This window comes from Coregonus lavaretus, assembly GCF_964263955.1.
Source record: "Coregonus lavaretus genome assembly, chromosome: 10".
Lineage (NCBI taxonomy): Eukaryota > Metazoa > Chordata > Actinopteri > Salmoniformes > Salmonidae > Coregonus > Coregonus lavaretus.
Window position 1 is genome coordinate 22,687,375 of NC_139997.1, and position 21,325 is coordinate 22,708,699.

Here is a 21,325-nt window from a genome sequence, read left to right on the forward strand (position 1 = left end):
CCCCCTTTTCCTCCAAACATAACGATGGTCTTTATGGCCAAACAGTTCTATTTTTGTTTCATCAGACCAGAGGACATTTCTCCAAAAAGTATGATATTTCTCCCCATGTGCAGTTGCAAACCGTAGTCTGGCTTTTTTTATGGCGGTTTTCGAGCAGTGGCTTCTTCCTTGCTGAGCGGCCTTTCGGGTTATGTCGATATAGGACTCGTTTTACTGTGGATATAGATACTATTCTACCTGTTTCCTCCAGCATCTTCACAAGGTCCTTTGCAGTTCTGGGATTGATCTTTTCGCACCAAAGTACGTTCATCTCTAGGAGACAGAACGCGTCTCCTTCCTGAGCAGTATGACGGCTGCGTGGTCCCATGGTGTTTATACTTGCGTACTATTGTTTGTACAGATGAACGTGGTACCTTCAGGCATTTGGAAATTGCTCCCAAGGATGAACCAGACTTGTGGAGGTCTACAATTTTTTTCTGAGTTCTTGGCTGATTTCTTTTGATTTTCCCATGATGTCAAGCAAAGAGGCACTGAGTTTGAAGGTAGGCCTTGAAATATATCCACAGGTACACCTCCAATTGACTCAAATGATGTCAATTAGCCTATCAGAAGCTTCTAAAGCCATGACATCATTTGCTGGAATTTTCCAAGCTGTTTAAAGGCACAGTCAACTTAGTGTATGTAAACTTCTGACCCACTGGAATTGTGATACAGTGAATTATAAGTGAAATAATCTGTAAACAATTGTTGGAAAAATTACTTGTGTCATGCACAAAGTAGATGTCCTAACCGACTTGCCAAAACTATAATTTGTTAACAAGAAATATGTGGAGTGGTTGAAAAATGAGTTTTAATGACTCCAACCTAAGTGTATGTAAACTTCCGACTTCAACTGTACCTAATTCTACTCATCAGCCGCACAAAGGACATTGGCTGATCCTAGATCTGTACCTATAAGAGCAACTTGAACCTGCAGCTGTGCCGTAGAGTGGTCCCACTGCCACTGAGTACACACAGTCCTGCTGATGCTGTTCTCTACTTACTGAGTTATACTTTACCTAACCACCTTAATAGGCCACAACGAGAGCTTGAGACTATAAGATTATATCTGCATTCTTGTCCAAATTTTGTTATTGACATAGCCTTGTTCTGTTCAATGTTCTCTACCTACAGTGAGGGAAAAAAGTATTTGATCCCCTGCTGATTTTGTACGTTTTCCCACTGACAAAGACATGATCAGCCTATAATTTTAATGATAGGTTTATTTGAACAGTGAGAGACAGAATAACAACAACAAAATCCAGAAAAACTAATGTCAAAAATGTTATAAATTGATTTGCATTTTAATGAGGGAAATAAGTATTTGACCCCTCTGCAAAACATGACTTAGTACTTGGTGGCAAAACCCTTGTTGGCAATCACAGAGGTCAGACGTTTCTTGTAGTTGGCCACCAGGTTTGCACACATCTCAGGAGGGATTTTGTTCCACTCCTCTTTGCAGATCTTCTCCAAGTCATTAAGGTTTCGAGGCTGACGTTTGGCAACTCGAACCTTCAGCTCCCTCCACAGATTTTCTATGGGATTAAGGTCTGGAGACTGGCTAGGCCACTCCAGGACCTCAATGTGCTTCTTCTTGAGCCACTCCTTTGTTGCCTTGGCCGTGTGTTTTGGGTCATTGTCATGCTGGAATACCCATCCACGACCCATTTTCAATGCCCTGGCTGAGGGAAGGAGGTTCTCACCCAAGATTTGACGGTACATGGCCCCAGCCATCGTCCCTTTGATGCGGTGAAGTTGTCCTGTCCCCTTAGCAGAAAAACACCCCCAAAGCATAATGTTTCCACCTCCATTTTTGACGGTGGGGATGGTGTTCTTGGGGTCATAGGCAGCATTCCTCCTCCTTCAAAAACGGCGAGTTGAGTTGATGCCAAAGAGCTCCATTTTGGTCTCATCTGAACACAACACTTTCACCCAGTTCTCCTCTGAATCATTCAGATGTTCATTGGCAAACTTCAGACGGCCCTGTATATGTGCTTTCTTGAGCAGGGGGACCTTGCGGGCGCTGCAGGATTTCAGTCCTTCACGGCGTAGTGGTTACCAATTGTTTTCTTGGTGACTATGGTCCCAGCCGCATAACCTGCCGGAGGTTCTAGGGTCCTCCCCCAGAATTTCTGTTGGCCATCTAAAACTAATTTCCTGCATTTTTACACAATCCAATATGCCGTCTCTATTTAGAACAAAAAGTAAGCAAAAATGCCCAGCGTCATCAAGCTCGGTAAGAGATCATTATTAAATATGTGATTAATAAGACTGAACTAGAGCAATTGTAATTCAATGATAAATATTGTGTTGCACCTTTAACCAATAGCCAAACAAATGAACAACTCTTGAAAAAATACAAAGACTTTTGATTGTCATTATTAAGACATCATCTATATCAAATTTCAGCCAGACCGACCAGCCAGCCCGAGCCGCCTTCACGTCAGACCCCCACCAGTCTAGTCAATAACTCAACTCTCTCCCAACACAATTTCCTTCCCAGTTCACACATTTCATTTTTTTCATTCCCAAGGGAAAGGTTTAGAAACACAAAACAAAAAACCCCACATACACCTAAAATATACATTAACACACAAAAGCAGCAAATCCTCCATATAATTAATATCATAGGACTAATAGTACTGTAGAGCTCTTTTTACTTGCACACAATATAGCTGGGTCGCCCCGTCCTGTCCCTAGGGGTCCACCACCCTGCAGCGCTCGAACCCAACAACATTGGTTTCGGGTGTGTTAGGCTAAAGCCAGAGTGACAACCCACAGGACGGCAGACCCCCAGGGCCAGGACTGAACAGCCCAGCAGCTAGGGATTGCCTAAATAGGTATCTCCCCTGATGTGGGCATGTTTTCAATACAGACTCCTTTATTCGTACTGTATTCCATATAAGGCATCCAGACCTTATGAAAGTTGCCCAGTATACCCTTAATCTTGTAATAAATCAAATCTAGTGATACATAACTTGACATTGTGGGAGGATAACCAACCTTCCAATTAATAGCAGTGCATTTCTTACCCACTGTAAATGATTGGTTACACAGTTTCTTCAAATAACAGTCTCCGGTCTTTTTCCAACATTTCCAAGCAAAAACAGGGAGAAGGGAGAATCTGTAGACATGCTGAGATAAAATAACATACTCTTTGCCAGAATTCAGCCAGCCTTCACAAGACCATAACATATGCAAATATGTCCGCTTTTGTGTTTTACACCTCCAGCAGAGGAATTACATTTCTGAGTGCATGTAATTCCTTAAACTGCAGTAATTTATGTCTGAGATTATATGAACATGACTGGGCATTCAAACATATCTGTATCCATTCATCAATAACTTCTACCAGGTCTTGCTCACATTTTAGTTTGACATGTTTTGTGTCATCGGGAAAAGCCTCTATCAACCCTTGTTACAGTTTGGAAATCAACTTTGGAGGTTTATCAGACTGCTTTAAAATAGCATCTGGCTTGTCCAGTGTTTGCTGCACAGAGAGAATAAAGTGTTGTATCTGCAAAAAATACACTTCACCTCCGTCACAGACTGGTCTTTCCTGGCTGCCTGACCCTGCTGAGACCCCTGTCACCATCTGATCCTCCTAAAATGATGCATGACAAAGAATTACCTTGGTGTACATTTATACATTATATTATCCAAGAATAGAATCAATGGTTCAATAATTGAAATTACCATTATTCCCAGATCCCAGACTGTAGCTTTAAGCTTAAGCTGCTGTCCTGTAGCTACAGTAGGTATACCCATCAATTCAAGATGGAACTTTGTATCATTCACTGATATTGTTAATATAGGCCTACTGCAAAATTCACCTGAGCTCCATAGACTGGTCTTCCCTGGCTGTCTGACCCTGCTGGGACCCCTGTCACGATCTGATCCTGCTAAGACATGATGAGCATGGTGTTGTGTACTGTCTGCACTAGAGGGCTGCATTCCCATGGGATGCCTGCGGGACCTACGTGTCCCGACAGAGATCAGTGCGGCGCGGTCAGCATTTTTCCTGCTGCGGGCGGTAGCGGGCGGTCAGATAGACGACTTTGGGATAACAATATTTTTGTTGTCCCATAGATTATTTGGAAACGGTCCTCTTTCTGCTTTGTATGAGTTAGCCTACATGTTGTATTAAAAGCACATATTTTTGGCATTATTCACACACTCAGAATTTGCTGCTTCAACTTCAGTAGCCTATCTCTCCTAGTTGGGCGTGAGAGTTCAAGTGCGCCTAGTATGTGTGGTCTCATTGAAATAGAGTAGGCTGCCTACATGGGATACAGTGTCTAAATAAATATTGATAATGAATGAAGTGGAGGGCGCTCAACCAACGTGAGTCAAAGTGCAATCAAGAAATGTAATCATAATTGAAAAGGAAAAGGCACAATGCGCACATAGGTTAGGCTATTATGGTGAGCGAGCATTGCGAGTAAATATTGAAAGGGAAAGATTACCCATTTATTTGTCTCTGCCTGCAAATCGTCCTCCTAAAAGGTAGGCTATATATTATAGGCCTATGCAAAACGTCATTCTTGCTGCTTCCAGTTCAGTAGCCATACCTGCGAGATCAGGTGTGCGTGTGGTCTCAATTAAATAGAGTAGGCTGTAGCCTATGCATGGTCTGAGAAGCACGGGGCAGTTATCTTTCCAAGGAAATGTACTTCCTAAATAGGCCTGTGATTAGTCTATAGTTTACTACATTGCCTAGAAATAGGCAAAAATATTGATCACCCATATATCTCAGTCTGAAAATCTTCCCACTCCTAAAAGGTAGGCTAAAAAAACAGCTCAAGAGAAAGTGCAAGTCTCTCTAATTCTGCTCTCTTCAAACTACATCTAGCATATTGGCTGATATAGCCCAGATGTACAATATAAGGACCATGTGAGAATCTCTGGTAATTGAACCTATTTCGTAAGTTATTTTTGTACATTTAATATTGCCTATAGGGCACAAAATTGCTGTGACCATGCCTGGCAAGTGAGCTGCGTCACATACGCCTAAAATAACATTGCGTGACTGCTGTTGTGTTTGGGACCAGTTCTTGCGGTAGAGCGGGTGGGAGTCTGACAGAAAGCTAGCGGGTGCAGGCGGGAGCGGGATGAAGAAATCGCTCCTGCGCAGACTTCTAATGTGCACCATGACAGTGAAGCCTGTAACGTTAAAGCTGTTTATTACTGTGTCAGTGTGAAAAGTAAGGAATTAGCTAGGGAATCTGACAAATCAATAACATTACATTGTCACACTGACTAATAAAACTCACATTGCACTGAAAAAACGTCAGAATATCAATCTTCAATCGTTTGGCGATGGTTTCATCGTTTGATTCAGGTCTAGCTAGTGTGATTGAGGCAAAAATAATAGCTAACGTTAGACAACTTTTGGCCAGCTCTCTGTCGAATGGTACATCAACTGGCAAAAGCTAGCTAAGTTAATTTACTTCTGAAACGGGTCAAAACAAAGGCTACAAAACATTTCCGTACAACTAGAAGCCAGAACTGACCTGGCTGTGGTAGCTACTAGCTAACATAGCTTATTCATTCACCTTAGTCGAGAGCGGATGAAACATTAGCTAACGTTAGATGTCAGTTACAATACAAGCTCAGCACTGCAAATAAACACTAGTTTTGTTTTTTTCTGTTAAGTTAAATAGCAGTTACCTTGCCAGCTACATCAGTCAACTAAAGAGTAGCCAGTTTCTGCTCTGCTTGCTTTTATAACTCGATGAAAGAGCGCAACACATACTGAACTAATGCTCAACTCTCCCGTGCTGGTCCAGCCAGCCTTCCAGAAGCTTTGCCTTCACATAGTCTGTCAGCCTGCTCTGTGGTGTCCGCTCAGTCCTAAATCCAGCCGGCTGTACACTCCAAACAGCCTACCAGACCGCTCAGAGGCGTCCACATGTCCCTAAAGCACACCGTTGCCGCTTTTTGTATGACTTTGCAATGATACAACTGGAGGGGACAAAATTACAAAATCCAGAATGTGCGGGGGACATGACCTTCCCCGTCCCCCCGTCTAGTCCCGTCCCCGTCCCCAGTGAAAGTTGCGCCGCTGGCTGACACCATTCAAACCAATAAGGGTTTAGAACTTTAAATCCAATTATCTCAGAATCATCTTTTTGCAGATAGAACCTTATTGTCCCAAGCTCTCGAGAAGCCAAAGACCATTTTCCATCTTACTGTATGTACATTTGATGGATGCTAAAGCCTTTTGAATCTGATTACAGGAAATATGGCACTATATCTGGCCATGGTATAGAGTAAGTTAAATAGAAAACACTCTCTCTCTATTCACTGCACTGTGTAATTGATTGGAGGTTACATTGGACACCAAGCCAATTCCAGAACCCACAAGCTCGGCCAAGCGGGCATATTAGCCCCAACCCTGATCCCATCCAACCACTACACACACTCTGTGTCTCTTAACCCCAACACACACACACCATTGCCGGGAGCCCTGCGGGTTAGAATTGAAATGGTGACCTTGAAGTCCCTCTTCTTCCAGGTCACTCGAGTCACTTTCACATTCAGCAATGTTCTCCTAGCATGAAATGCTCTCTTTAGTTTTCGGTCACACTGGCTTTGATTAATTGATATTATGCGCAGCCCACCTTTCATTCATGAGTTGTGACTTTCAAGTACGCCAGACTAGTCATTCCCCTGAGGTAAATCAGCTGTATTGTATTCCAAATGAATGGAGGTGAGGATGAGTGTTGAGCACCAGTAATATCCATCCACCGGCGAGAAATGTGGTCCCGAGTCGGCGGGTAGTGATGATTCGTCTGGGTAGCCAAGGCAACAGACATTTTGCATTCCCCCACTCTCTCCTCCTCTACGGCTCCAAATTGGATATTTATTTTCTCATGCGCCTGAGGAGGGGCAGGCAGCACCAGTCAGGAGGGAGGGAGTGAGCATTACATCATCGCTTTCAGAGACCAGACACTTTTTTGACACAGGCTGCAGAGAGAGAGGGAGCTTTTTTTCTCTCAAGTAGCGACCAATTTCCCAAAGCAAGTCATTGCCTGAGCCAGGATGCAGAGACGGAGAGAGAGCTGTTCTATTTTTAGAATTTTTATGATATACTTGTCTTCTGCCACTGAGGTCTTTGACAGCTAGCGGACTGCTGAGCGATTGTTGACAGTTAGGGCTGCGTAGTAGGTGTATAGTGTGATAACTATCTCCGGTTTTTGGGGGCGTGGTGATGTACAATAGCTAGTGAAAGTCTACACACCCTTTTCACAGGTTTCACATTTTACTGCCTTAAAATTACATCTAAAAAGGGATTAAATAAAAAATGTTCCTACCAATCTACAAAACCTAATCCACATTTTAAAAGTGAAAGAACAATTATAGAATACATTTTTAATTAATAAACAATAATATTTTAAAATATATGTATTGATTGCATATGTCTTCACACCCCCAGAGTTAATGTTTGGTGGAAGCACCTTTGGCAGCCATTACAGCTATGAATCATTTTTAACAAGATTCTACCAACTTTGCATAACGCTTTGGGCTACATACAGTGGGGGAAAAAAGTATTTAGTCAGCCACCAATTGTGCATGTTCTCCCACTTAAAAAGATGAGAGAGGCCTGTAATTTTCATCATAGGTACACGTCAACTATGAAAGACAAAATGAGAAAAGAAAATCCAGAAAATCACATTGTAGGATTTTTTATGAATTTATTTGCAAATTATGGTGGAAAATAAGTATTTGGTCAATAACAAAAGTTTCTCAATACTTTGTTATATACCCTTTGTTGGCAATGACACAGGTCAAACGTTTTCTGTAAGTCTTCACAAGGTTTTCACACCCTGTTGCTGGTATTTTGGCCCATTCCTCCATGCAGATCTCCTCTAGAGCAGTGATGTTTTGGGGCTGTCGCTGGGCAACACAGACTTTCAACTCCCTCCAAAGATTTTCTATGGGGTTGAGATCTGGAGACTGGCTAGGCCACTCCAGGACCTTGAAATGCTTCTTACGAAGCCACTCCTTCGTTGCCCGGGCGGTGTGTTTGGGATCATTGTCATGCTGAAAGACCCAGCCACGTTTCATCTTCAATGCCCTTGCTAAAGGAAGGAGGTTTTCACTCAAAATCTCACGATACATGGCCCCATTCATTCTTTCCTTTACACGGATCAGTCGTCCTGGTCCCTTTGCAGAAAAACAGCCCCAAAGCATGATGTTTCCACCCCCATGCTTCACAGTAGGTATGGTGTTCTTTGGATGCAACTCAGCATTCTTTGTCCTCCAAACACGACGAGTTGAGTTTTTACCAAAAAGTTATATTTTGGTTTCATCTGACCATATGACATTCTCCCAATCCTTTTCTGGATCATCCAAATGCACTCTAGCAAACTTCAGACAGGCCTGGACATGTACTGGCTTAAGCAGGGGGACACGTCTGGCACTGCAGGATTTGAGTCCCTGGCGGCGTAGTGTGTTACTGATGGTAGGCTTTGTTACTTTGGTCCCAGCTCTCTGCAGGTCATTCACTAGGTCCCCCCGTGTGGTTCTGGGATTTTTGCTCACCGTTCTTGTGATCATTTTGACCCCACAGGGTGAGATCTTGCGTGGAGCCCCAGATCGAGGGAGATTATCAGTGGTCTTGTATGTCTTCCATTTCCTAATAATTGCTCCCACAGTTGATTTCTTCAAACCAAGCTGCTTACCTATTGCAGATTCAGTCTTCCCAGCCTGGTGCAGGTCTACAATTTTGTTTCTGGTGTCCTTTGACAGCTCTTTGGTCTTGGCCATAGTGGAGTTTGGAGTGTGACTGTTTGAGGTTGTGGACAGGTGTCTTTTATACTGATAACAAGTTCAAACAGGTGCCATTAATACAGGTAACGAGTAGAGGACAGAGGAGCCTCTTAAAGAAGAAGTTACAGGTCTGTGAGAGCCAGAAATCTTGCTTGTTTGTAGGTGACCAAATACTTATTTTCCACCATAATTTGTCTGTCATAGTTGACGTGTACCTATGATGAAAATTACAGGCCTCTCATCTTTTTAAGTGGGAGAACTTGTACAATTGGTGGCTGACTAAATACTTTTTTCCCCCACTGTATATCCATTGTTTTTGTCAAAATTCCTCAAGCTCAATAAACTTGGTTGGGAGTCATAGATAGACAGTAATATTCATACCTTGTTTCAGATTTTCAAGCACATTTAATTCAGGACTGAGACTGGACCATTCAGGAACACTTAAAACCTCTTGGAAAGCCACTTTGGCATTAACATGTATGTAATTGTCCTGCAGAAGAAAAAAACTATATCCCAGAGTTAGGTTTTCAGAAGACTGAAGACTTTCATATTTATTTTTATCCTAACAAACTCCCCACTCCCTGCCGATGACAAGCATACCCATAACATGATGCTGCCACCACAATACTTGAAAATACAAAGGGATCAACAACATTGCATTCACGTTACTGGCCTGCATGACAAAATTAAAAGAAGGAAGCCATTCTGTTTGCAGCAAGGCCGTTAAGTAATACTGCAAGACAACACGTCAAAGACATTAAGATATACTGCATAGGCACTGCATTGTCTGAGATACCCGGACACTCTTTCTCTCTTCATCTCTCTTCCTCTTCTCTCTCCATATTTATTTCTGTCTATTTCTATCCTCTTATAATCTTCTACCTTTCTGAAGCCACATTGTCAACTCCATCTCTTTCTCTCTCTCTCTCTCCTTCCATCGCTCCTGTTCTCACTCTTCTCCCTCTCCCATCTCTGTGCCCTCTCTGGGTTGGTTGGGCTGGGTTGGTTGGGCTGCAGGCTACCATGCTTCCATACCTGCCCCAAGAGAGCAGCCACACACACTCAAACCCTTATACGCCACCACACACAGAATTAGATTGTCGTGACCGTGACCGGCTGTTTCGGTGCTGTGTGTGTGTGTGACAGGCGCTGCAAAAGGGAGAGCAAAAGAAAGAGGAGGGGTAGAGGTGACATCATTCTCTGTGGAAACCCTTTCCTCTGCAGTGACGTCAGCTGCAGACGGTAGGCGGGCCAGGCAGCGTGGGCGATTGCGGCCCCACTAGTCCTCTGATGGCACTGCAGCACTACACCAAGATTACAGGCAGAGAGAGAGAGAGAGAGAGAGATCCTCTCCCTAAGACAGTACAACTGTTCCTACTTGATCCCCTCCTCTTCTTCCCTTTCACTGATGAATTATTTATAATAATCAGCTCTGGTACATGTGGTATAGCGAGACAAGACATGAAAAGAAAGACGTGTGGATATGTGCATGTTAGAGAAAGTGTGTATGCGAGCTGTAGCAAGACTGGCACTACCCCACCTCCTCGCTCCCCTTCTATAAATAGACTGTGGCACTTTGCCAAAGATTAAGATGTTGAGAGGGATTTCTTTCAAAGCTGCACCGTTAGTTAGCCAATAGTTTTCTCTTGCAGCCATATTCACCTGCCATGACTACTGAGCCATACCAACATGTTTCAAGCAGACCACCATAGTCCCCGTGCCCAAGGACACTAAGATAACCTGCCTAAATGACTACTGACCCGTAGCACTGACGTCTGTAGCCATGAAGTGCTTTGAAAGGCTGGTCATGGCTCACATCAACATCATTATCCCAGACACCCTAGACCCACTCCAATTTGCATACCGCCCCAACAGATCCACAGATGATGCAATCTCTATTGCACTCCACACTGCCCTTTCCCACCTGTACAAGAGGAACACCTATGTGAGAATGCTATTCATTGACTACAGCTCAGCATTCAACACCATAGTGCCCTCAAAGCTCATCACTAAGCTAAGGATCCTGGGACTAAACACCTCCCTCTGCAACTGGATCCTGAACTTCCTGACGGGCCGCCCACAGGTGGTAAGGGTAGGTAACAACACATCTGCCACACTGATCCTCAACACGGGGGCCCCTCAGGGGTGCGTGCTCAGTCCCCTCCTGTACTCCCTGTTCACCCATGACTGCATGGCCAGGCACGATTCCAACACCATCATTAAGTTTGCCGACGACACTACAGTGGTAGGCCTGATCACCGACAACGATGAGACAGCCTATAGGAAGGAGGTCAGAGACCTGGCCGTGTGGTGCCAGGATAACAACCTCTCCCTCAACGTGACCAAGACAAAGGAGATGATTGTGGACTACAGGAAAAAAAATCACCAACAAACTATTATGGTCCAAACACACCAAGACAGTTGTGAAGAGGGCATGACAAAGCCTATTCCCCCTCAGGAGACTGAAAAGATTTTGGCATGGGTCCTCAGATCCTCAAAAAATTATACAGCTGCACCATCGAGAGCATCCTGACTGGTTGCATCACCGCCTGGTATGGTAACTGCTCGGCCTCCGACCCCAAGGCACTACAGAGGGTAGTGCGTACGGCCCAGTACATCACTGGGGCCAAGCTTCCTGCCATCCAGGACCTCTATACTAGGCGGTGTCAGAGGAAGGCCCTCAAAATTGTCAAAGACTCCAGCCACCCTAGTCATAGACTGTTCTCTCTGCTACCACACGGCAAGCAGTACCGGAGTGCCAAGTCTAGGTCCAAAAGACTTCTCAACAGCTTCTACCCCCAAGCCATAAGACTCCTGAACAGCTAATCATGGCTACCCGAACTAGTTGCACTGCCCCCCCACCCCCACCCCATCTTTTTACGCTGCTGCTACTCTGTTAATTATTTATGCATAGTCACTTTAACTCTACCCACATGTACATATTACCTCAACTACCTCAACTAGCCAGTGCCCCCGCACATTGACTCTGCACCGGTACCCCCCTGTATATATAGCCTCCCTACTGTTATTTTATTTTACTTCTGCTCTTTTTTTCTCAACACTTTTTTGTTGTTGTTTTATTTTGGTTAAGGGCTGTAAGTAAGCATTTCACTGTAATGTCTACACCTGTTGTATTCAGCGCATGTGGCCAATAAAATTTGATTTGATTTGATGACAAAGTCTGAATCTGTCTTTAGGCCAGGGATATTATCCACATCAGATCTGACACACTCTGAGACATGTCTGGTTAAAAGGTTAGACACCGCAGAGGGAATTAATGGGGAATGCAGACAAGTTCGTTGGTGGCAAATCTGTCATCTCTGCCACATAGTGACACTAAACAAGATAACATGGACACTCACAGAATACACTACTGAGCCAAACCAAGTTGGACTGAGCTGACCTGCTTACACATCCACCAATTTGTGAAAATATGGAGCAAAAAATATCCAATCCAGAACAGTTTGCTTCGGGTTGGCAAGAGAGAGTGCAAACACCTCTTTGAAACAACCTACGTTGACCTTATTTCGCTAAGCAGCCCTACTATTCTCCTGCTTCCGGGCTTGTTCAAAGTTAAAGGCTAGGGCATTGACTTTAATGCCAACACCTCTTTCCTCTTGTCTATCCGTGCTGCCAGATAAAGTTATATCAGCCGTGACTCCAGAAAGACTCTTTCTGAATACAGGACAGCCTGCTCTATACTAATTTTAATCCACACAATACCATTCTATATATTTGGCTAGGATTCTCCTTCCTTAGAAAATGAATTGACATACTCAAAACGTATTTCCCTGTTCACTAGTCAGTGTTTACCCATCCACTCCAAACACACACACAACCTCAACAGCTACTGCTCTCAGACCAGCTGCTACCGAAGCACAGTTTATCATGTAACGACAGCCCGTGCTCATAAAACCTGTTATTTCCCCTGGCTCCTGCTGCAGTACTGATCCGACAATCACTAGCAATGTTACTCCACCATAAAGATAATGTTTTACTATGATATTTATCTCGTGGCCTGGACGGTCTAGCTAGCGGTTAGTGCATCTGCCTACACCATTGTACAAAATGTTTTCCATGATAAACTGACCAGGTGAATCCAGGTGAAAGCTATGATCCCTTATTGATGTCACCTGTTAAATCGTCTTCAATCCGTGTAGATGAAGGGGAGGAGACAGGTTAAAGAAGGATTTTTAAGCCTTGAGACAATTGACACATGGATTGTATGTGTGCCATTCAGAGGGTGAATGGGCAAGACAAAATATTGAAGTGCCTTTGAACGGGGTATGGTAGTAGGTGCCAGGCGTACCGGTTTAAGTGTGTCAAGAACTGCAACGCTGCTGGGTTTTCCACACTCAACAGTTTCCTATGTGTGTCAAGAATGGTCCACCACCCAAAAGAGATCCAGCCAACTTGACACAACTGTGGGAAGCATTGGAGTCAACATGGGCCAGCATCCCTGTGGAATGCTTTTGACACCTTATAGAGTCCATGCCCCGATGAATTGAGGCTTTTCTGACTTCAAAAGCGGGTGCAACTCAATATTAGGAAGGTGTTCCTAATGTTTTGTACTCTCAGTATATATTTGCCCATGTTAGTTTGGGTTCAAATCCAGCCCACTGCCTTTGTGACAAACTATCTACCTTTCCTACCATCTCTCCTTTGTCCAATAAAAACATAAATAAATACAATACAAATGCACTGTATTTCTCTCTCTCGCCCCAGACCCTGCCCGTGTCAAAGACATGCCACCTGCCATCTACGTGGCCATTGGCCTGCCAGGCTTTATCCGCTGCCCGGTAGACGCCAACCCGCCTGTCACGCTGGTCAAGTGGACCAAAGATGGCAACCCCCTCCGGATAGAGAAGGTGAATCTAGGGTCATATTCATTAGAGCACACTGTAGCAAAACGTTTTGCAATGGAAAACTAAAATTATAATTTTTTAATTGGACATGCTCAGGAAGCCCCTCCCGGTTTCAGTCCCTTTTCTTCTGTTTGGTGCCTAATGAATACGACCCATAACGTCCAGAGATAAATGTATTGTGTAAAACCGATATGATTGACTGTTAGGTAGGAATAGGGAATGGTGTCAGCTCTATTTGTTATATTTCTATCTGCAATGTTCAAAATGTTTGACATCACTGAATCCAAAATCTCTCATGGACAGACGCACGTAACATAAGATGGTATCGTAGCGTCTGTTGAACAGACTGTGGGGATGCGACGGGTAATGAGGGACTTTGTTCCGTACTCAGATTTTTCGTCAATGATCATTTGGACAAATCACGATTTCGCATCTTTTGAATTTTGGAAGAGGAGGGGACATTTAGCCTATAGACTTACCCGAAACTTTCATTTAGGGGGGTGGAGACTTCACTAGTCTTAGTATATTTTCTTATACATCTTCCCCCAGAACTTAATTCTTAGTGGAGTAGCGTGAAGTTGCCCCACATAGACATTGATCTAAAGTCAGTTTTGTGTTTTTCCCCCCTAATAGTTCAGTTTAGGAAAAAAGGGGTAGGCTGATCGTAGATCTTTGCCTAGAAGGGCAACTTCTACCTGAGTTGGGATGACAGACTGTGAAATCTACTCAGGCTTGGAACTGCAACAAAGGTGATGAACTAAGCTCTTCACATGTGCATTAAAGAGGACGTCCTAGTGGCTACGTTTCCTAGTTTAAGGCTTCTAGGGGTGGATACATTGTTGTGTATATCCCAGACAAAATCTAGCTGTTCCTTCTGTTTCCTTCCCCTACTTTTCGCCCTTGCTTTCAGTCCCCTTTGATTCAGAACGTTTAACTACTGAGAACAATGGGGGACTGATCGCACCTTTCACTTCATATCCCATCTTGAAGCCACCGTCTCCTCAGCTCTATGCAGGATGACGGGGTAGTGCTATGCCACTGGTGAGCCCCGCCATACAAACATTACAATGTCATAGCATTAGCCCCTCTTTGTTCCCTCAGTACCCTGGTTGGAGCCAAATGGAGGACGGGAGCATCCGCGTGGCCGAGGTGACGGAGGACTCTCTGGGCACCTACACCTGCATGCCTTACAATGCCCTGGGCTCCGAGGGATGGTCCGCTCCCACTCCTCTGGTGCTTAAGGTACGCAGGCTGATACTAACACTAATTAGCATAGCGTGCTAGTTAGTATAGCAATCATTATGCATTTTCTACGGAAAGACTAGCATGCTTCGAGTTAGCCTAACGGCTACACCCAGACTCAGGCCTAATCTCACCCCCATTGGGGAACACTCTCTCTCTGGGCAGGATCCCCCCAAGTTCTCGATTGTTCCCGGAGGGGAATACAGGCAGGAGGCTGGGAGAGAGCTGGTCATCCCCTGTGCGGCTGAGAGAGAATTTCCCTATCCCAATATCACATGGCGGAAGGTAAGCGAAGCGACCCTCCCATCATCCAAAGCACTCATGCTGTGGCCTGGTCTAACAGTCATTACTTTATAATAGGACAGAGCTACATCTCCTCTTCTCCATCCTTTCACTCTAAAGTTATGGGTATCAGTTAGCACGTTGCTGTACACTCACACAGTCTATTTGGCAAAGCTACTCACTGCTAGTAATTCCCCAAATGATGTAATGTTAAGTGACCATTATTGAGTAATGATAACGGGTGGTTATTACTACCATGTAATTTCTAAACAAGACACCCCCAAATGTGGTTCGATGGTGATTGTTGATATTGGAGTCATCTTTTCCATCTTTGCCACAAAGAATGAGATGAGATTGCAATCAAACTGGCTCCTAGAAATCACAATGATTTAATTGCATTTTAATGGAGCTGTTATCATTTGAAACAATCAAAGGAAACTCATTAGCATTAGCCTTCAATTGTCTCTTGATTAAGGAGCTTTTTAATCTCTCCCAATGAAAACAATGTGATTTGCAGTCGTTTGTCTCCCTTTACCGTCGCCGTGATGCCGATGCCAAAATGTTTTGTTATATGAGTAGCTGAGCAGTGACTGAGGAAGGACAATTTTTTAGAGGTGTTAGTCTTTCTGTTTTTCCTGTCTGTCCGTCTACTAATCTACCTGTCTGTGTGTGTGTGTGTCACTGTCTGTCTGTCTTCCTTTTTGTCTACCTGTCTCTGTCTGTCTGCCTTCTTTTTGTCTGTCTTCCTTTTTGTCTACCAGTTTGTCTATCTGTCCCGTTCTCCGTCTCTGTCTCTGTCTGTCTGTCTCTGTCTGTCTAATCTACTGTCTGTCTGGAGGCTATGTGGGTGGGCGATAATTACTTTCCTTGCCAGGACCAATACAGGATGTTCTGTTCTGTGAGATGTGACTCCACTCTCTTCCCCTCTTTCTTTTTAAGGTAGGGAAGCCCAGTAAAAGCAAGCACAACGTCCTCCCCACCGGCAGCGTACAGTTCAAGTCCCTGAGCAAGGAGGACCACGGGGAGTGGGAGTGTGTCGCCACCAACGTTGCCACGAGCGTCACTGCCAGCACACACCTCCTAGTTATTGGTACGAGCCACTCCGCCGTACACATGCACAGGAACAGGCATAGACACTCAGGCATACACACATCAAACACATACAAGAACAGGTACAGACACACACACAGACAGGAACACGTAATCAAATACAAGTAGTCCAATACTAGGACATCACGTCCAATGGTAAAAGGAAGCTGAGTAGTACTGGGTTATATTCATTAGGCGACAAACGGAGGAAAACAGACTGAAACAGAGAGGGACTACCTGGTCTTGTCTAGTCAGAAATGCTAATTTTCATGATCTATTGCAAAACATTTTTAAATGGTTTCCGTTGCATGCCTTAATGAATAGGACCCTTGTGTGCTCTAAGGATAGTGAAGAGAGGCAGGGCTGTGCAGAGCAGCAGCGACGGGGAGGCATCCAAGCGTCAACCGCTGACCATTTGCCAAAGCTCGACGCGTCAGCCAAAGCAGCTTGGGGACTTGTGCAAAGAGCATTTTGCAAGGTCAACGAAGTAGCGCCAGCATTCGCAAATCACAGATCAGCAAACTGGGCTGGGCTCGCAGCATTGGGGAAGTAGACACAGAGACTGTTTCCACTACTGAAAGCTCTAGTTTATTTGATAAATAAAGACAACCGATAGATAAACTGTCACTTGTTTTGTATAGGCCGTCCAATTCCGATGATGCTTTTTTGGAATAGTGTCCCTAGCTACAGCTGGCTATGGAGAAAGACCACTTAGTCAGTTAGCTGTCTGCTGATATTGCCTGTATGGAGGTCGTGTGCGTGGGGGCAAGAGTTACAGATGGGGGAATTCAGGCCACTGTTAAGATGTGTCTTTGGCATTCTGTCTGGCATTCAACAGTCGATGGCACAATTTGCAGGTGTTCCATTTGCCAATGAATTTCTCTCTCACATCCAATTGTATGATTGTTTTAATGTACAGTGATGGAAAAAAGTATTTGATCCCCTGCTGATGTTGTACGTTTGCCCACTGACAAAGACATGATCGGTCTATAATTTTAATGGTAGGTTTATTTGAACAGTGAGAGACAGAATAACAACAAAAAAATCCAGAAAAACGCATGTCAAAAATGTTATAAATTGATTTGCATTTTAATGAGGGAAATAAGTATTTGACCCCCTCTGCAAAACATGACTTAGTATTTGGTGGCAAAACCCTTTTTGGCAATCACAGAGGTCAGACTTTTCTTGTAGTTGGCCACCAGGTTTGCACACATCTCAGGAGGGATTTTGTCCCACTCCTCTTTGCAGATCTTCTCCAAGTCATTAAGGTTTTGAGGCTGACGTTTGGCAACTCGAACCTTCAGCTCCCTCCACAGATTTTCTATAGGATTAAGGTCTGGAGACTGGCTAGGCCACTCCAGGACCTTAATGTGCTTCTTCTTGAGCCACTCCTTTGTTGCCTTGGCTGTGTGTTTTGGGTCATTGTCATGCTGGAATACCCATCCACGACCCATTTTCAATGCCCTGGATGAGGGAAGGAGGTTCTCACCCAAGATTTGACGGTACATGGCCCCATCCATCGTCCCTTTGATGCGGTGAAGTTGTCCTGTCCCCTTAGCAGAAACCCCCCCCCCCCCCAAAGCATAATGTTTCCACCTCCATGTTTGACGGTGGGGATGGTGTTCTTGGGGTCATAGGCAGCATTCCTCCTCCTCCAAACACGGCAAGTTGAGTTGATGCCAAAGAGCTCGATTTTGGTCTCATCTGACCACAACACTTTCACCCAGTTCTCCTCTGAATGATTCAGATGTTCATTGGCAAACTTCAGACGGGCCTGTATATGTGCTTTCTTGAGCAGGGGGACCTTGTGGGCGCTGCAGTCCTTCACGGCGTTGTGTGTTACCAATTGTTTTCTTCGTGACTATGGTCCCAGCTGCCTTGAGATCATTGACAAGATCCTCCCGCGTAGTTCTGGGCTGATTCCTCACCGTTCTCATGATCATTGCAACTCCACGAGGTGAGATCTTGCATGGAGCCCCAGGCCGAGGGAGATTGACAGTTATTTTGTGTTTCTTCCATTTGCGAATAATCACACCAACTGTTGTCACCTTCTCACCAAGCTGCTTGGCGATGGTCTTGTAGCCCATTCCAGCCTTGTGTAGGTCTACAATCTTGTCCCTGACATCCTTGGAGAGCTCTTTGGTCTTGGCCATGGTGGAGAGTTTGGAATATGATTGATTGATTGCTTCTGTGGACAGGTGTCTTTTATACAGGTAACAAGCTGAGATTAGGAGCACTCCCTTTAAGAGTGTGCTCCTAATCTCAGCTCGTTGTCTGTATAAAAGACACCTGGGAGCCAGAAATCTTTCTGAGAGGGGATCAAATACTTATTTCCCTCATTAAAATGCAAATCAATTTATTATATTTTTTTTTTCTGGATTTATTTTGTTGTTATTCTGTCTCTCACTGTTCAAATAAACCTATCATTAAAATTATAGACTGATAATTTCTTTGTCAGTGGGCAAACGTACAAAATCAGCAGGGGATAAAATATTTTCTTCCCTCACTGTATGCTGAACAAAAATATAAATGCAACATGCAACAATTTCAACGGTTTTACTGAGTTACAGTTCATATAAGGAAATCAGTCAATATAAATAAATTCATCAGTCCCTAATCTATGGATTTCACATGACTGGGCATGACACAGCCTGGAAAGGGCATAGGCCCACCCACTTAGGAGCCAGGCCCACCCACTGAGGAGCCAGACCCAGCCAATCAGAATGGGTTTTTCCCCAAAAAGGCCTTTTTAACAGACAGAAATACTCCTCAGTTTCATCAGCTGTCGGGTGGAGGTGAAGAAGCCGGATGTGGAGTTCCTGGGCTGGCGTGGTTACATGTGGTCTGCGGTTGTGAGGCCGGTTGGACGTACTACCAAATTCTCTAAAATGACGTTGGCGGCGGCTTATGGTAGAGAATTGAACATTCAATTCTCTGGCAGCAGCTCTGGTGGACATTCCTGCAGTCAGCATGCAAATTGCCCGCTCCCTCAAAACTTGAGACATCTGTGGTATTGTGTTGTGTGACAAAACTGCACATTTTAGAGTGGCCTTTTATTGTCCCCCGCACAAGATGCACCTGTGTAATGATCATGCTGTTTAATCAGCTTCTTGATATGCCACACCTGTCACGTGGATGGATTATCTTGGCAAAGGAAAAATGCTCACTAACAGGGATGTAAACAAAATTGTGCTCAAAATTTGAGAGAAATATATTTTTGTCCATATGGAAATTTTTTGGAATATATTATTTCAGCTCATGAAACATGGGACCAACACTTGACATGCTGCGTTAATATTTTGTTCAGTATATTTGGTGATTGATCAGAATTTGTCCAACTCTCAAAATCTTTCCTCTCCTTTACCTTTCAGCACATTTTCGTGTATAATTGGTAGGGGATATTCTTTAATTGGCCAGAGATTTCTCAAATCGTCTACTACAGATCTTCTACGGTTACTATGTCAATTAATTAAGATACATTCTCCTCCATTTTCTTGGAGAGCAGCAATGCTTCCTGGGTAATTTGTCTACCTTCCAACCATTATAACATTTTGACTGGTGAAACGTTTCAGTGGTGACATCTGCCGTTATTACCGAAGTGACACGACCGCAGAAGGTCACGCCTATTATGACACAGTTGCTGATGTGTGATTGGAGGTGGAGAGGGAAGAAGGTTCTAATGATTTGTCAAGTCTGACCTTACTGGTGACCATTTTAAGATGCTATTAAATTAAGTGTGGGCTTGGAATGGGGCAAACCTGAGCCAACATGTAGCCTAATGTAGGAATATTCTAGTGAGCCATAACCAACTCCAGATAGCTAGCTTGTCGGTCACAATCTTAGGAATTACCGTAATTACATGACAACTGTATATGATGTTGTCTCGCTATGAAATGCTACAGTATCTCCATCAGAGAAAAGTTCTCGCCCAGAGTCACCTATATGGAGGTGTAAAGAAGTTGGCCGCACACACACACACACACACACACACACACAGTGTGGCCCTGATCAGGTCTAGTCCAGCTGGCTCAGAGGCTTGAGCTTGTTCTTTAGACACCATGCCAAGAGTTGCTGTGATGCATAATCTCAATGCACATAGATACACTGATAGAAGACCACTCTAATGCAACTCAGGCCTACCACCTTAGTGTAGTCCTTACACAACCACACAAAGCCTACACATATGAGCAAGAGCTGACTTCCTTCCAGGCCAACTTGTGTGTGTGTGTGTGTGTGTGTGTGATTTAAGTATGTGTGTGTGTGTGGTTTATGCTTCATGCTTTACTCTCTCTTTCACTCCCACCCTCCTCACTATCCCCACATGACTCCCCCTCCCCAGGCACAAGCCCCCACGCCCCAGCCAACGTCCACGCAGCGGTCTCCACCACCTGGGCCAACGTGTCGTGGGAGGCAGGCTACGACGGCGGCTTCGAGCAGACATTCTCAGTCTGGTATGGCCATGTGTGAGTCATCCCAGCATGCTTTGCTTCCTGCTTCTTCCTTCTTCAAACTTTTTCCCCTCTGAGGCTACGTCCCGATTCTTCAGCATTCTCCCTCCAGCCAATGCTTCCACACTAATCCAGTGTTTTGAAATAAATAACAGGGAGGAGTGTACAAGTGCACACGTCTTGAAAAGGGTGGAGAATCGGGATGCAGCCCAACTGTTTTTTTTGGAAACCTGAGCTCCTCTCTGCCCTCTTCTGTGCCTTTCTTCCTTTTCTGCACTTTGGCTGGCGAGGAGGGAAGTTGGATGGGGTAGTGGGGTGGAAGTTGCCACTTGACACTGGTCTGAGTCCAGTCTCAAGTTTTAAGGTTAGGGTTTGGGGTCAAATCAAATCAAATCAAAGTTTATTGGTCACGTTCACAGATTTGCAGATGTTGTCGTAGGTGCTGCGAAATGCTTATCTTTCTATCTCCAACAATGCAGCAATATCTAGCAATACATTAACAATACATTAAAAATACACACATAAAGAAATTAAGACATATCAGAATGAGCAATGTCAGATGTGTATATATACAGTTGAAGTCGG

At 44.3% G+C, this 21,325-nt stretch overlaps 1 protein-coding gene across 1 annotated transcript in view; it reads left to right on the top strand.

Annotated features, from left to right (window-relative positions):
• LOC311135932 (protein turtle homolog B-like) overlaps positions 1–21,325 on the top strand; it is a gene marked incomplete at both ends in the record, with an annotated part of 216,471 nt that overhangs the window by 153,167 nt on the left and 41,979 nt on the right. Inside the window, 5 exons of the mRNA XM_084169964.1 lie at positions 13,540–13,682; positions 14,781–14,921; positions 15,087–15,206; positions 16,143–16,293; positions 20,632–20,743. Coding sequence (XP_084026090.1) covers positions 13,540–13,682; positions 14,781–14,921; positions 15,087–15,206; positions 16,143–16,293; positions 20,632–20,743 — 667 coding nt within the window. The remainder of the gene's footprint in view (positions 1–13,539; positions 13,683–14,780; positions 14,922–15,086; positions 15,207–16,142; positions 16,294–20,631; positions 20,744–21,325) is intronic.